This window comes from Lineus longissimus, chromosome 16 (assembly GCF_910592395.1).
Source record: "Lineus longissimus chromosome 16, tnLinLong1.2, whole genome shotgun sequence".
NCBI lineage: Eukaryota > Metazoa > Nemertea > Pilidiophora > Heteronemertea > Lineidae > Lineus > Lineus longissimus.
Window position 1 is genome coordinate 1153616 of NC_088323.1, and position 17272 is coordinate 1170887.

At 40.8% G+C, this 17272-nt stretch overlaps 1 protein-coding gene across 26 annotated transcripts in view; it reads right to left on the bottom strand.

Moving 5' to 3' along the window:
• The window catches only part of LOC135500104 (PDF receptor-like), a 91466-nt gene that overhangs the window by 33738 nt on the left and 40456 nt on the right, over positions 1–17272 (bottom strand). Inside the window, exon 1 of one of the 26 annotated variants that reach the window (XM_064791298.1) lies at positions 11750–11771. The exons of 23 other annotated variants lie outside the window; for them this stretch is intronic. In XM_064791298.1, the coding sequence (XP_064647368.1) occupies positions 11750–11752 (3 nt within the window). In that variant the 5' untranslated portion in view covers positions 11753–11771. Of the gene's footprint in view, positions 1–103; positions 255–7454; positions 7545–11749; positions 11772–17272 lie in introns of those variants that run through there. 2 more of the 26 variants (XM_064791307.1, XM_064791290.1) reach the window with 2 other exon arrangements.

Sequence of the window (17272 nt, forward strand, 5' to 3'; positions counted from 1 at the left end):
AAGCTTTTCCTACAGAAAGCGCAAAGCAAAGTCTATGGCCCAAATAGACTCTACCAAGCAATGGCATACGAAAAACTCGTGACTGAATAGACGGCAGTCCTACCTTGTCCGTTAATACATCGAACTGATATCCATGAACAAAAAAGCCTAACGTCCACAATATCCCAATGAACCTTGAATCCGTTCTCACCATGCAAGAAACTAGAGAGTCCAACATTCTTTTGTTCTAAAGAGTTGCTAAACATAGATGCACAGCAATCTACACTGGAGATAATGTGAAACATGAACGCGATATTTCATTGTAACATAGTTTGCGCGCAAAATAGGACAGTATCTCGGCCTCATAATTGCTGCTGTCCATTAACAGTGTATAGAGGAACCAGGATGCACAGGAGTAATTTATTATTTGTTTGAACTTTGAACATATTTGCTAAGGCCTTCATAATAAAAATGTATTTCGCAGTTTTCGACCCATGCATACTCAGTGTACTTAGTATATCAGGGTGGTAGTCCCAACATCCCCTATGTAGCAGAGAATAAATCAAATGCTGATCTACTGGAAGCAAACCCATTGCAGCAGAATCTATGTTATTGAAATCATTTATTTCAATATGTTATTTTCGTTGTCCCCTCTAGCTCTAGATATTCTAGTCGTTCGTTTCAGGGTAAAAGATTTCCAATAGCATAAATACTGCCTTTATGATATAGAACGTGTTATAGAAGACATAACAGTGTTCAATAACAACAACAAGAGAGTGGCCTACTGGTGCCCGTACTCTACATGACACAATACATGAGATTGTTGCTTTTGTGATGTGATAAAAAATCATGATTTTTTCGAAACCGCCGTTAGGTTATCCTGCCCTCGTGCTCAGTAAGAACGAACGTGACCCTGTTCTAAAATGAAACATTAGCAAGTTGTGTTCCATCCTTCGCCTCGTACACATGTACCGTACGCTACCAATGTTCTCAGTCTAAAGCTTATTGTATTTAGACGAGGACGAACACCGACTGCTACTGTGAATCTAGCCTACCAAGTATGATCTTGTGTTTGATTGGGAAGTTGATTGTTGCTGAAACTGCATGGGCCTCTACAATATTCGTAATCATTCTTGAGTGACATATCTTCGGAAAATTTTTCGGAAAAAAAGTCCTTGATTTCATTCGTGTTTACTCCCCGAGTGCCTTGAAACAGCTTTATCACACTCATCGCTCCTGGAAGATGTGTTAATGTCAGTTTTTATTCCTTGTTTGGTTGCCCTGGTTTTATCGAACTATTATGCCACTTACAAATCACAGTTCCACGATTCTTTGAGTGCTTGTAGGCAGGAAAAACGAACCTTGAACGTGGCAACGGGCTGCAATACTTAACCATGCAAAGAATTGACACTTGCTTGAACACACATTGATTTGCTTTCATCGATTATTTTTTATGTGCAGCGACTGGCAATTTAGGGATACAGCATCTCATTTTCGACTAATCCCTGGACTAGTGCAAAACGATAAGATGTGAAAGAACATGCTAGACGTAGACCACAAATAGCCCTATATTTCCACCAGAGTAATATTTTCAAAGTCTTCTTCGAGAAGACAGTGAAATGACTAGTTCTGATACCGTTGAAGAAAGACTATATCCTAGCAGAGCTGATATGACAGTAGGGTATCACCTGGAGCTTATCACCCCGAGAGGCATTACCAATTAATTAACTAACACAGTACCTGTCAATTTGTAAAGTGCTTAGATAAATGGATGGATTTGTTGTGAAAACCTCCGGTCTATCATTCCTGCATTTGCGTCTCTTTTGATGGATTGGTTCGCTCGGTCATTCATACGTTTTATAAAAGATTCTGAAGCCATTTTTGCGCGTGTGGAGCGATAATACACGATTGTATTAATCATTGAACGACGTCGCCCGGGTGAAGGACTCTTCGAGAAAAGTTCAAGCGATATTACATCCCCCAGCAGTCAGTAAACTTTCTCCTGGTAGAAACACATCATAACAAGCATTCCCCTGATGACAACTTATCACTTGTAAACAAAGTTACTAGAATTGCGGGGTCTTTGAGAAAGACGTAAGACGAGTCGAGGCCAACTGTAGGGAAAAGGAAGGCTGAAGAATATTCAATAGAGCTAATAACAGGATAACAAAGCCCATTATATAGTTGACACTGAAATATAGTGACTTCGATTTCCAATTTTCAATTTGAGAGTTTTCATCAAAGCTCAACCCTACAGTCATTACAGTAACTCCTTCTAATCCCCATTCACCTATTCAACCTACCAAAGCTTCCTGAGAAAAAAATCACATGGCGTGGATTTCGAGCAAGTGTTAAATACCCCACCTGCTGTTTTTTTCCCGTCATCATTCATCAACCAAAGACTCTTAGTTTCATTTCCGAACAAATAAAAGCGATAGGGAGAGAGGCCGAGAACGTTTCTGGTGTTTAAATCCATATCGCTATTATGTGTTCGGGCGTGATAATGTTGTCACATTAATGGCCTTGGTAAGTCGTAAGCATAATTGATTTTCTGATAAAATGACTACCATGTATTTTCTAATAAAACTGTTTACAACGGTTGAAATGGGCCTGCTGGAAAACTAGATGATATCCCTGTGCCGCTTTCATTTTAGTGTATCGTTGCTCCTTGCGTATTTGCATGACTTTTGATGAGGACAGCTTGGCTGTTATGTTCAGAAGGAGCTGAGCGGTAAAGTATTCTGGTTGTTGCCATTCGATTCTTTAGTGACCCGTAAAACAGATTCGATCACACTGTCCGCAAGTCAGTTTCATAGTTCAACTGTGACCAAGATATCCTAGTGTATCATTGTAAGTACGAGCTGTAACGCACACATCTATGAGATACTCGAGGTGTAGCTGACAACACTAACGTATTCACTCTGATCCACTTTTGGTCCAGTCTTCTTCCAACAGTAGCCAATTATTGGAGGAGAGTGGATGTTCTATTGGGCAGATTAAGTGTTAGCCAGACACCAGGTCTCAGAGGGGCGCGCTCGATACTGCTTGATCTATAACTAGATCTCTATAAATGCCATACCCCAACATGAAATGGGTGAGGTTAAACCTCTCCTTGTTATCAGAAACCAATTTTGGCCAATTCTCAGCCGATTTAAAGTCTTTTGTGTCGGGTGTGTGGGCGGTCCACTGTTTCATTGATATAATGATCAAGCAGCAGACCATCATGTCAACCCGATGTAAGTAGTCCTATAGAACTGAGAGAAATCTTCTCGGACTATTCGACGATAGATCGATAATAACATGTTGAATGGTTGAATTCCACTTTCGGTGATTCTGCTAACAATTCTTCGAAGTGACAAACTCAAGCATCTTCTTTAGCAAAACGGGACTGCCGAAATCCAGATAAGATTATCGTTTCGTGTACCTGTCCGTGTACATGTACATTCGTTAAATATCACGCGATCCCGTCATAAACTTATAAATTGCTTTTTTGTGTTACACTATTAATAATTTTTCGTGCTGATAAAAATTATAATCTCTGCTTGTTTATGGTAAAAGAATACGTTTTATTTGTACAGACTGAACGCTATCCACGGCCATCATTGTACTAGTTACTGAAGTATAACATGAATGTTGAGCCTTTTTATTTTCTCTGGTGGAAAAGTAATGCGATTTTTATTTTTTGTTCTGAAACAGCTGTTGTGAAATGTAGATTTCTATAGGAATATCTGCTGTACATTCTGCTGTGCATAGCTGAAGCATCAGACATATCTAATGAAGTTGAACTAGTGCAGTCTGCCAAGCAAATACATTATGTAAAAAGCACGTACTGCCATTACATGAATGAATTAACACAGACTATGACTGCTTCTTTGCACTTAATTTTTGGATCATTGAGCTCGGAACTGGATGATTAGCAGGATTTACAGCAAGGAAAATCCCATAAAACTTGCTCATATTGATTTCTTTTGGGGTAACAACCAAGACGTCAGTACGAATCAGAAGTTGGATACTGCAATGGAAACGTCTAAGCCCTAGGCCTAGGCCCTATTGAATAGCATGCGTGAAAGCTCAATCTATGATGTAAGCGAGGACCCTTCACCTCGGGTTAAATATCAAAAGAAGATTCTAAAAAATCTTAATAAGATTCTAAGACATTGTACTCTTGGACATTGTAAGCTTTTTTAGGTTATGAACTATGAGTTAAGAAGAATCTTAAGAATCTCGTGAACAGTGTACATACATTTTTTTAATGAAAATGAATAGGATCTATCAAAGAACCTCATGGGGAATTTCAACCTGATTCTATTTAACATCACGCAACCAACATGGCTCTAGACCGTCAACACCACCAGCACCTCAGCATTTTTCACCAACTTTTTTTCCAATACGGCTTAGCTTCACATTACCAATCAGTAATCAAAACTAACTTGAGTTAATATCGTGATACACCCACTAGGTCAGCACGACCTTGGCATGACTGGAAGTAACCTGCTAGGTTCTCGCTAAAATCCCATTGCTTTATCAAGAATCGATTTTGTCACGCAGTAAACGATGATGAGACGTCTTGTGGCTGCTTGTGCCAAATATCTGGCCAAGTCAATGTCCACCAATGACGCATTTTAAAAGATTATCAAGCATTTTTGACTCATTTTGATAATTGTGGTTAATGCACTCAGCTTCTTAAGAATTCTGTTGTATACAGTATGAGGACGATTTGAACTATGAAGCCTATGATATTGTGTTAAAATTGACCTCATTATTCAGGATAATTAGTCAGATGACTATCACTATCAATGCCTTTGGAGCACATGTTATATTGTATCCGACTGCAATGGTTCAGTGTGAAGGCAACAGCAGGGGCAGCCGTTTCCATCCAATACAGGCCAACATGTTCGGGGCTCAGTCATTACACTCAGGTAATAGGGCCCACTGGAGTAGTCCACTGAATTACCATGTTAGTTTATTATGTCATACCTCAAATTATTTCACAAACTTGATATGCTAACCATGGTGTCTTGTATGATATTGTATCACCACCATGATCCTCTCCTCTTAAGAGACAAGCTATCGCTGCGGCATCGATTGGCAGCCCATGACAGATACAAATGGTCTTTTTCCGGCCACGCCGTAACTAATCCCTATGAGGAAATGTACACAGCATGGCATACAATGTACCAGAATCGATTGGTCTGCAACCTGGTCGAGTTGAAAATAGAACAGTTTTTAATCAATCGATTTCGAATTCATAATCGAATAATGTGAGAAGGATATTAAGTGGATTGGATAAGTTTCGAGGGTTGATTTGCAGAGGCATAATGAAAAATCGGACAGGAAGCATACACAGCATGGTATACCACGTGTTGATGATTTATCACCGAGTTGTATTCACGTCAATCTGAAATTGATTGATTTTAACGAAAAGACTCAGCAGCACATGTTCTTATAGGCGTAGGTAGCTTGTTTCACCAACGGTTGGAATTGAAATCCAATTCGAGATACTTTCTGAAGTGGCCAAGGCTTCGATGGGAATTCAATACAGATTCAGCAATTTGGGAGTTACGGATACCGAATGAGATATACATGTATAGTATACCGTTTTTAAATGCAATAAATTGTCTAAGCCTGTCGTGACTGGTGGCGACAACTAGGGTCCTTCGAATTCCACGGCATTGTGTTCAAATAACAAGTTGAGTTATAATTCATATCACTTCCCTGAAAAACAAACATGATCCCGTAGGGACACGCCCGCGTGCCTCAACAGCGGCTTCTATCGATCTATTCAACATGGACTGAGAAAAGCACAAACGCATGCAGTCGGGCGTTTTGTGGGCTTTCTCTCGATATCATTGTCAAATGCTGGCATGATCGAATACGCTGATGGAGACTAGAATGACTCGCTGAAATGATAATTGTCGTTATATTCATTGTGTGTTTTGGATGGTGGAGATGTTAGTTGTCTATACGTATTGATAGAAAGGCTGTGGATGCAGGCGTTAGAGTGCCAGCAATGAAACAGGACAATATCATGCCCACAGAAAATATATAGGAAAAATCAAGAAAAAAACATGAACCATGACACAAATAGAATAATTTTATATCATATCGATTGCTGTACCGCTGAAACCCTTGCTTAACGGGCGTACTCTCATGACTGTTATCATCAAGACATAAAAGCTTTTCGATATAATTGGCAATGTGATTGATTCCTTTCGGAAAAGAATAAAGTGCTGACAAGGTGTAATCGATGCCCTGAAATTTATAACCTAAACAACGTAAGAATAAACTGCAATAAAAGATGAATGATAATCATATATCGTACTTTTCTTTGTTCTTCTGTCGTGATTCTTTATGGACGCCATTCTTTTATAATCTGGCGGCCTTCGTGTAAACCTGAGATAAAGAATTGTTTAAAGAACCAGTACTTCAGCACCTTACGTGCCTTATCTAGGTAGCGATTTTTTTACATTTTGGAACGTTTTTTAAGAGCAATCGGCTCCTGCACGATTTCTTCACATTTCGAATTCCTTTTTGGCTCCACTCCGAGGTGAATTGCTCAATCATAGCAAAACATAATGCAAATTCTATCACGCAATCACCCAGTATAAATCATCATCATTGATAATCAAACTATGGACCGATCCACCATCGTTGACAATAGCAGCAGAAGTAGAATACATCCGGACAAAGAGAATACTGCATTCTACACATCATTATTACCCCGGTAGATGTGGAATCGTTTTTCAATGCCCGAACCGTTTTGGCTCCATATGACAATAATGCATGTGCTAATATACTGATAAGTTATTTGAAGCACACTCGATAGTTTCAGTGAATAATACATGCGATATAGCCTATATTGCCTTGGATCAGACTAGGTTTTCCGCTGTGCTGCAATATACTGAGAGGGCGGATGTTGCATGGAATATCCAATGCACTTTCTTTTAAAATTGTCCTTGCACATCCTCCAGCGAAAGCCATAAGTGCTAATAATAATCAAAGTAAACGACACAATATCAACCAAGAGAAAAATAGGCTGCATCGCGCCAAAAATAGCGCGGGAGATAAAGATATGGCGGGAGATATTGCTTGCCTGGTCTCATGACCCAGATGCCAAGTTCAAAACAATGCTCGTGACTCTCGAGCTGGTCTATTTTTAGAGCAGGGGTTTATTTTTAGAAAGGTTGAAGGGCACTGATGCTGCGGACACTTAAGGGTCGCATAACATTTTGAAGATACCCGCGGTGAAAAGGAAAGGCTAGATGAGGTCATGGCCTGAAGGACAGGCGGTTACACGCCGATGAATCAGCAGCATATTATGTCTGCCATGATATGGGTCACAATGAATCATGGATGGACGGGCTGGTTAAGGCAGTTAAAGCAATTTAAAAGCTAAATAGCACTAAAAAGTGACTTTTAAGCGAGGGACGCTAAAGCTTAAAGCGTGCTAAAACTTCTGAAAAGTTTTAAATTACCTTTACGAATAACTAGCGGGTTTTAATCCAAATATTCCGTGGGGTTAGTATTCCTATCAGTGTACTAACGCTACTGAAGTACTGTTTGTTCAGAATACGTGTAGCCAGGCGGCGGAGGCAGTGACGGAAAATCGATTGAAATCGTACTGGAAAGGAGACATATTTCGGAAACTCTGGAATCATTTTTACAATGAGAAAAAAATAAAATCATCAATTGATTTTCTTTGGAGTGTTTACATAATTACCGGTGCTTACATCGCTAAAATAAAAAAATACACTTTCGATTATAGAAAATTGTCATTTACATAGGAGTGCACGACAAAATCGCATCGTGAGCCATCTGGTCAGAATATAATGGGATGGCAGCGCAAGTGAAATAACCTGCCCAGCGAGAAGGTTGCTTTGGCCAGGCGCCACAGACCCTAGTTATTATTATGGGGTCACGGGAGTAAAGAACGATGTTGCGCTTTCACTTGCAGCTGCGGCGCAAGCAATTGAACTGGCTATACCTTAAGCGTTAGGGATAAGACGGTAAACACTACCGGGACTCGTGATCGCTCCAGATAATATCTCGAGCGATCGAGATAATAAGTCCATCGATCGAGATATTTCCTGAAAAACAATTCATATGATGTCCTTTCCCAGCCACCGTATAGGACAGATCAGGATAAGCAGATTAACCACTGCTGAGACGACGAGGCTGTGCAACCTAACGAAAGGAAAAATGACCTTAACTGTCACAATAGGTGAGTACAGTAAAGAATGCAGTATACACAACGGCATTTACTCAAGCCTGGAGATGAAAGTATCACAAAGGAAGAATTTATCTTTCCAAATCCCACTCAAGTACTAGTATGATGATAATATTTTCATCCCGCTTCAAGTTACATGCCTTGATGAGTCGAGTTTAGAGGTACTAGGTTACTGCTTACACATATATAAGCTTTACTAAATCTCATGCATCCTTGTCAGTGCAAATCTCACAAAGGTCACAATTGCGGCATGAAACCATGACTTAATATTTGTTGGTTACCTTGGTAAATCTGAGTGGTGAACTATTGATTGGTCTGTCGATTCTGTTAACTTATCGGAGAGCTGCCCAGTAACATCACGGACAAGGAAATGAACAGACCAGAGTCTTCGTGGAGTAAACAGGAACGGCCAACGAGCATCGACGGTAAACGGACGACTGTAGAAGCCATGGATGTGGGCGTGGAATTGTCGTTTTGAGCGTAGTTGGTAGTGATATCTGCTAAGTCTTACTTTGACAAGACTCTCAACTTTATTTTAGACTATAAATTGCCATCGGAAAGTATAATGTGGATCACAAAAAAGTTAGGATCATCGTGTAACGTCAGCACACGCTTAGTAACTGTGAGATCAAGTTGATTTTTCAGGTAGATTCTTCAGAGTCATCGTCAAGAAGAGAGTACAAGAGAAATGTAAAATGTAATTTAAGCCTTCGGTATCATTAGGCACTCGAGAACACTGCCACTGGGGTATGGGGACCACTGCCTTTGTTGCTGCCCACCAAACATCTCTGACTCTCAGCTTAGAGCCAGCCTCGGGTAGAGTTCACATCAAGTGTTTAAATTGAGCAAATTTAATCTGGGAATGGGACCGCTGGTCACTCTCACTACGACTCACATGGGGATTTTGATGATTAGCATGGATCGAGCTAGTATTTCGTATTGGACAAACAACCAAACACTCCACCGTAATTGCCTCTGCCTTCGGACAGTGGCTGACCGGGGTGACTTCTTAATTTCACCGAACATGCAGTAAAGTACGGCTGGATGGAGGCAATTTGCGACCATGCTGGGTAACCTCGCATTTCAGCGCTAATGAAGCCAAAGAGGTCAGGAAATTATTGGTCGGTGGTGCTATACCAGTCATAATTTGCTAACAGTGTTGGCAAGTTTTTCATCATTCATGCTATGTTGCATACATTAGTCAGACAACTGGTATTATCCTGCAGTCTGTTCAAAACATACCGTATGGTTCGGTTGGCAAGGCCCAGTAGCAATTCAAGAGCGGCTAATCCAATAAAGGTTTAGAAATCTAATAGGAATTCTCTTCCAGATTGAATCAGCCAGATGATATTACCCCTAAATAATCGATGTGAGGCAGGCTACATGATGAACCCTGGTTGGAGAAGAGTTAAATCGCAGTACAGGTGAACTGCCAGGACGGTGTGACGGCTAATGCTGTGAAGTATTAAAGGTCCTTTGCGCAATTTACATGATAAAAAAGGATGCACCATCATTCTATCAATAATGTTTTTCAGATAGATATGGCCAAAGGTACTTGGCTGACCTCTTGTCACTAAACTGTATAGTGTGATCACAAATAGTAATGTTCCACAGCCCTTGGCAGCCGGTGTCATAGTTAAGCGGTTTTAGTTGACACCGTGAAAGAGCATTGGTTAGACTACACTAAGATAATCTAGTGTTGTGCAACACAACCTTCTCTTAGTAAATGTGATCTGGTCACATTCATGATTTCAACAAAGTACCTTTGGCCAGAACGATATGACAAGCAAGGCTCTTAAACAATAATAATGTCGCTGCGTACTGAACTTGTTTATGAAGTTTATAACACAGGTGATATAATACTGGTCAGTAAAACATTTATAGTTGATTTTAGAATTGCAATCAATCACACTTATTGCTTTGCTATCGGACAAGCCACAACCCATCACCTTTTGATATTCTCTGGCACAAACAAAGAGGGATAGGTAGGAGGTACCGTGATGGAAGAGATTAGACACCGATCAATAAGGGATGTCTGCAATCAGTACGTCATACATGGAGCAAATCAGCTCCATCAGCTCAGTAAGACTCGTGAGAGATTAGACACCCGATGAGAGGAACGGATAATACGAACAACCAATGTCGTAATTATACCATATTGTCCAGGAAGTCGAGCATCGACCTTCTTGACCGACATTGATGTACCTATTTGATTAGCACTTCGGTCATTTTCATCACCAACCCAAGCTCTAATCCTCTACTGTCTAACGTGGTGTTGGTGCACGCAAGCCTCCAATATGATGTATGCATAATTTCAAGGTATCTTTAGGCGCCAAAAGACCTTGTGAAGTGCAGCCAGCTTCGCACATGTCACGCCAATGTCACATTTGTCTCTATGTAGCTGATTCCAACTGAAGATACTTAAACGTCTTCGGTGAATGCTTGCCTAGTTCTCAGCAATATAAAACTAGAAGCAATACCGTAACCCTGCAGCCCCTTCACTAATCACCGGAATACGATGTTCATTTGCTGGTGGAGGCAGCTGGTGCAAGGAAACCTTAGCAAGTCTGATGCTAGTTTCGAGGGTATCTTTACCTCTCGTCAAATTGAACGACTCTGCTTACAGGAACAGAAACGCTGACACTGTCAGTACGCTTTTAGATGGGCGGAACCATGCCATTTCCATAGACCTCTTTTCTTTCTTAAAATAACAAGACCGCAATTGTCTGTATCTGTAACAAAAACAAAACTGAGAAATTAGCCGTCCAGGAAATAGAAAATAGCTCATGCATACCATAGGCAAATGGAAAAACTTCAAAAGAAGTGTGCATTAGCATCCTTTCCCCCAATATCTCCAATACCAAAACAGCACATGGAGGCGTAAAGATTGTGTCTTGCCAAAGAAAATCTTACCCACATTGGGAAAGTGATAGTGGTTTCGACGAACCGATAAAGGAAAAGAAAGAAAATCTATGATGAGCAACGGCTGCTTTCTCTAATTGAGTGCATATCCAAGAGCTCTTCTTCTATGATAATATTATTCCAAGACATCAAGACAGCAAGGCTGTGGTGTCAATATTTCTTACATTATTACTCACCCACATTATTCACAGGCAAAGATTCGAGACGAGACTTTTTCTTTTTTTCCTCTTGCTAGTGCTGGTGGTGCACTTTAAAGTCGGCACTATTTAGCATCCGATCGTGTTCGTTGATAAAACAAGTAATACAAAATGTATGAAGAATATAGTTGGCTAACTGAGAGGTTACACCCAATGCGTATGTGTAATTGGGAACCTATTTGTATCCGATGAAAATCATATCCCTGAAAATGGCATCTCTAAAGATTATATTTTAAACTCGTTTCAGGTAATAATCCTGCAGTGACTATGACCAATGCCATTGCAAGAATTTGTTACCTTACCCTCACTAACGGAATGGCTACTGTTGTCTCATCCAACGCCACGAGGGTTGAGCTAGAGTTTAGGCAAAACCAGGACACCTCGGTACAGTTAAGGCAAAAGCGAAAGAAAGTAAACCACTTACCATTTTGCTATTTTATTCAATCATCTAAGATACGTAAATCCACATTTAACATCCGCGCCATGGAATAATCCCAAATACCCAAAGAGTGCAAGCTATTCTAACTGATTTGTCATCGAAGTTTTTCCTTGGATTCATATGACCTGAAGTCATGCTGCCGAGTCAAAAAAGTGGCGCAATCAAACGAAGGATGCCAATGTCACCTTACGATCAAGAAACTCGTGTCGTATACATAACAGGCTGTATGTATGCTAAGACGAATGATAACATATATATCCTCGTTATTACTGTCACAGCAAAGAACATACTCATTAACATGACGCATAAGAATTAGTGATGCACGAAGATACCACACGTATGGCCCAATTACTCCATCAAACCCTCCCACACAGTCTATCATTCGTATGTAAGGTGGTGAGTGGGCAAAAGTACAAATCGAAACAGCAACACGAACACTTATACTGTAGATAGTGAACAAACTTGTTGTTGGTAATCGGATAAAGTACACGTCATCGAATTATAGTGATCTCTATATCATTACTGTTTACGCTAATTACACCATAGTTACCGTTCTAAAAAAAAATGGTTTCATCTTCCGATGAAGATCATTAAAGACAGATGTAATTCCGAGTATACATCATATAGTCGACTAATGTACATGTATACGGAACTAAAGAATCACATCCAGAACCACTGGCTTCAACTTGGTGGTCAGTGGTGAAAGCAACATCATACTTCACCTAATCAAGGGGAATCTTGACGTGTTCCTGAGGCAAGATAACCGACAGGAGGAATCTACAAGTTAGCATGGTAAAAATCGGTAAAAGCACCGCAATGAACAAACTACTCTCAATTCTTCCTGAATGCAAATCGAATCCTGTCAAATACCACATATGCTATGAGGTAGTGTCACCATCCGCTTCAGGGAACATCCTCAATACCAGTAGTTTCGAAAGCCACGTTGTCCACAGACTGAATTTAGCGTCAATATCACCACTGTAGAACCAATCCAATATAAATTATTGCCAATGGGAAATCGTGATATGTAACTAACTTATATCAAGTCGCATCTCAGACGGCTCAGTGCAGGAACAGTCGTCCTCAGATGTTATCCCAGCGCAGAGTTGCCCAATAAATGGCTTAACGTAAGGCTGACGATATGAAATAAGAAACCCGCCTCCGCTTAGCACCAATGTCAATGCCATTCTAAGGAGGGTGGGAAAAACTCCACCAAGTGCAAAAGCTGTTCTTTATAATCTCGAGTAATCTCTAGGAGCTGCATTGTAAAGAAGGTAGCTCATGGTAAAATTCGCGCAGCAAAAACTCATCCGCTGAACTTACAAAGTTATCACGTATCAAATACCTTCCTATTGATCATTATAATTCCAACCTCCACGAGGGTTTGTTTGCAATATTTCACCTTTTCACGCCGATAAATCCTGTTTTTGATAACATCATTTGTGCTCTAAGTTTGCCTGGCTGCAATTCTTCATGCAGATTCCAAAGAAATAGAAAATTCCACAAGTAACGCTTAGCAGCAAGTTAGACTATGAAATCCATTGCGGTCGGTGGTAGACTATTTGTTTTTTTGAGTCACGTGGACATTATTATATGACTGATGTAGAACCGTATGGCATATGCGCTGAAAGTGAAAGAGAAAGGGCAAAAGCAGAGATTTAGTGATCAAAGCATTCCTTCACATCAACTTCAGCAGGTATCTTGCGACAAGCCTCTTAATCCCTTGTTGGTGGCCACAAAAGCTTGGTGAACAGAGTAACGCCTAGTAAAAAATGCGACATTAAGAAAACGCTCAGACACTGAGATGAATTCCTTCACATCCATTTCAAGAAGACTGGCCAGCAATATCCATGCTGCAAGAGCAGTTCGATGCACATAGAACGATTGTGAAAAGAGCATCCACCATGAACGAGAAGGCAAGCAGAAATATGAACATCACACTGATGTTGCATTGTTAATCCATGAATAGAATCATATGATCCAACGACGTCTCGACGATTCACAATTATGCGAAGAAGGATGTGGTCACATAAGCCGGGGATCTACCAATCCGTTCTCTTGCTATGGCGTTGCGATAGCGTGTGGCCAGTCCTGGACATCACGATGCGATTAGCGGGTGCATTTGTGATTGAATGATGGCTATCTGTACGGCAGTTGCAAAACGAAATGGATAAACTTGAAGCAACAGATACAAAAATCACGATTCCTATCGCAATGTGGTGGTAAAGTCCATCGCCATGCAGCAAAAATCACACTTGTTGATCGATCCCTGTTTTGCTGGCTTTGACGCCTGGAATTGACTAACCGACTAGTTTGTCCAATCAAATCAACGCCAAGCGATCAGCAAGTGTCCGATCGGACCTCATGATAGTTTCTTGTCCAAACAGAGCAACGCATACCTCCATACAGGCACGTTCCTGGAAATAATCACCATCTAAAAGAAAATCCGATGGCCAAAAGGATACGATTGGTGAAAGTGGCATCCGGTAAAAAATGACAATCTGGTCATATCTCATGATCTGTCAATCCATGCGACCAAACTGCCAAGACACTTCCTGTGAAGACAATGCCCAGGGAGATGATGTGTACGTTACTCGCGGTGGTCACGGACAATCGGATTGGCCGCCTGGATAACAAGTTTAGAGGGCAAAAGTATCAATTGATCTCCAGTGAGTGGCGTGACGATTTATCCCGAGATGGTTCACGAGGCATTGAACTCAGATGGCACAGAGAATATTCTTCGGGTCATTCAACTTCTACAACATGCTCACTCCAGACAGCTATGCAAGACCATCGAAAGATATATCTATGGACAGCGTTTTCCTTGTCCTCGAAAAGTTGCATTGGCTGATCGTTCCAGGTCGAATATCATGATAAGATTCTTGTGAGATTCGTAGTTAAGGTCTTAATCAGTTGTGCATGTACATTCGGTACGATCCTTACATTTTGTAAGTATCCAAATACATTTTCTATCCCGCGTAGGACGATCTTTATACCAAAGCTACAGTCAAAACAAATGTAAAAAGCAAGGAAATTGCAGAGTATTTGCTTTCCTCTTCTCCTAACGGTATGATGGCCACTTGTGTCCAAATAAGCTAGCCGATAGCAGCAAATCAACACAGGTTTACTCTCTCCTTGACATCAGTAATTGGCACTGACCTACAGGTGTGTTTTTTAAAGTAACACTATGAATCGGTCCTTGCAGACAACAATATATGGCATGGTGGACACTCAAGAGGTAGATCAGACAATGTGACAAGTTTAATGAACCGTTTCTTGATGAAATGGGAAGATTTCTTGATCTGGGATCGGAAAGACAAAGGAATACATGAAATTTAGTCGCCAATAACAATCATGCTTCTGGGTTCATTTCCGCGTAAATGTGATGGGTCTCCGCTGTTTGTGCATGGGATTGAACACTGTGTTTTTTAGTGTTTAAAAACGGATCGAACATCATGGGATGAGAAGAGCCGCTAAAGAAGCATAAAAGGCATAGGAAGTCTTCGACAGAAAAAAGCGTGTGGTTCCCGATGGAGATCCTTCTTTCTGGGAAAAAAACGGATACCGTTGAATGCGTTTTCTCGCGAGACCGTTGCGGAAGTATTGGACCGATGGCGTGGATAATTGAATTGGGAACGTCGAGTGATTGAATAACGGTTAGAAGGGGGTGTATCATTCTCGCTATTGGAAAATGTTGTGAATAAAACGGATATCAGACTGCCACTTGCTCCACTGGCTTCAAGTTTATTAGAAAAAGAAATACATGTTTTTATAAAAGGATCCGATGAGCTCCAATGAGTGCACTGCAATATCGAAATGCCAAAGCATATATATCAAAGTATTTTTTCTGCTAATCTCCATGAGGATAAGAGTCAGTTAAACATGTGGTAGAAAAAGGTGATTCTTGCCGCAGAAATTGATAAGTGCCTTGGGGCATCTCAACAATAGTGGAGCCTGAGCCGGCGGGGTCTCCTAACTGACAAAAAACCTAGACCATTCTGTCTTCGACATGTGACAAGTCACTTTAACAGTAAAGGAAAGTTTTCGTATCTATGTTACTTGTTTGTTCTCTCAGGCAATGGCATGATTGGGGTCACCTAATCGACAAAAAAGGAAAGATTAATTTATTGCTTTTTACAATATATCCTAAAAACAGTGTGAAACAATATAAACAATGCTGATGCCTAAATCTTGCAAGGATTACGTTTTTTCAGATAGATCTGGCCAAAGGTACTTGGCTGACCTGGTGTCACTAAACTGTAATAGTGTGATCACAAATAGTAATGTTACGCAGGCGGCTGGGTAGCCGGTGTCATAGTTCTGTGGTGGCGAGCTGTTTGTAAAGGATGGTTGTCTTAACGAGTTTTCCCTGTAATAAGTCCTGGAGTCAGCTTGTCTGTAAATAATGGACAGCTCCTGGTGATCCCATGGCTTAAGTCCATTTTCATAATGACGTCTCCATACGATGATAGCTGCAACATAATCACAGATTACTTAGTAAGAGTGCGTGGTCATGCTTTTCGTCAGGGAGGCGTAAAAAATTCATAAAGAACACTTGTAAACAGTAGGCGGGCAATATCACTCGTCCTCACTTCGGAATTAAGTGAAGCACTCGCTGATAACGTGTCATCATTTGGGCGCGTATGGAACCGATCGATTGGATAACACTCGTGAGAGACCTGTTCACTCGATTTAACAGGCGGGTCGACAAGGGCCGCTCTTGTGTGACTGCAATCGATATTCAATCTCAGGGAGAAGATTTGATCCCTGCCGGGTTCTCGTAATCTTCTTGGAGGTCAACAGCTGTGCTACATAATGAATCGAAAGGTAGACCTAACGAGGGTTAACCGCTGGTGCTGCTGGTCTTCGAGTGTTTGTTGGGATCTAGAACCATGGTCGGACCGAAAGGTATCACATTTAGTGATAGCGGTCCTGGTGTGCGTGTGCCGAGGAGATGCTGAACTGCGCAGGCACAGAAACCAAAACGAAGCCCTAGTACTTTAATAGGAAAATGAGATTTTGAACGGTACATACATGTACACATAACATAGGCAAGCTGGCACAGATAATGAAATGTCCTATTTCATATCGTGCCTTTTCATCTCGTGATAGGGGGAAAGTGGACAATTAGCAACAAGCAAGATAGGGTTCTTGACATTTTAGTGATAGTTGATATCCGCAAAAACAGGCTTGCTTTTTCATTTCTGTATCAGCTAATGGTTAGGGAAGATACCACGTCTCAAGGACGGGCCCGACGTGAGAACATTATTTCATATCTTCCAACTGGACATTTTTTGCTGGTCATTCTTAATCACAGTCAAAGGAAGGAAGTAGAAAAGTAAAAATTCGAGGCGACTATTTTCCATCAGCTAATGGCCGACCATAATATAAGCTAGGTTTTCACTATAAAACAAAACCTTAACTATAATGGTCACATGAACTTCTACAAGTCATTTAAGCCATTGCTTAGTTACTAAATATCTTTTTCACCAAGGCAACAAATTCTGA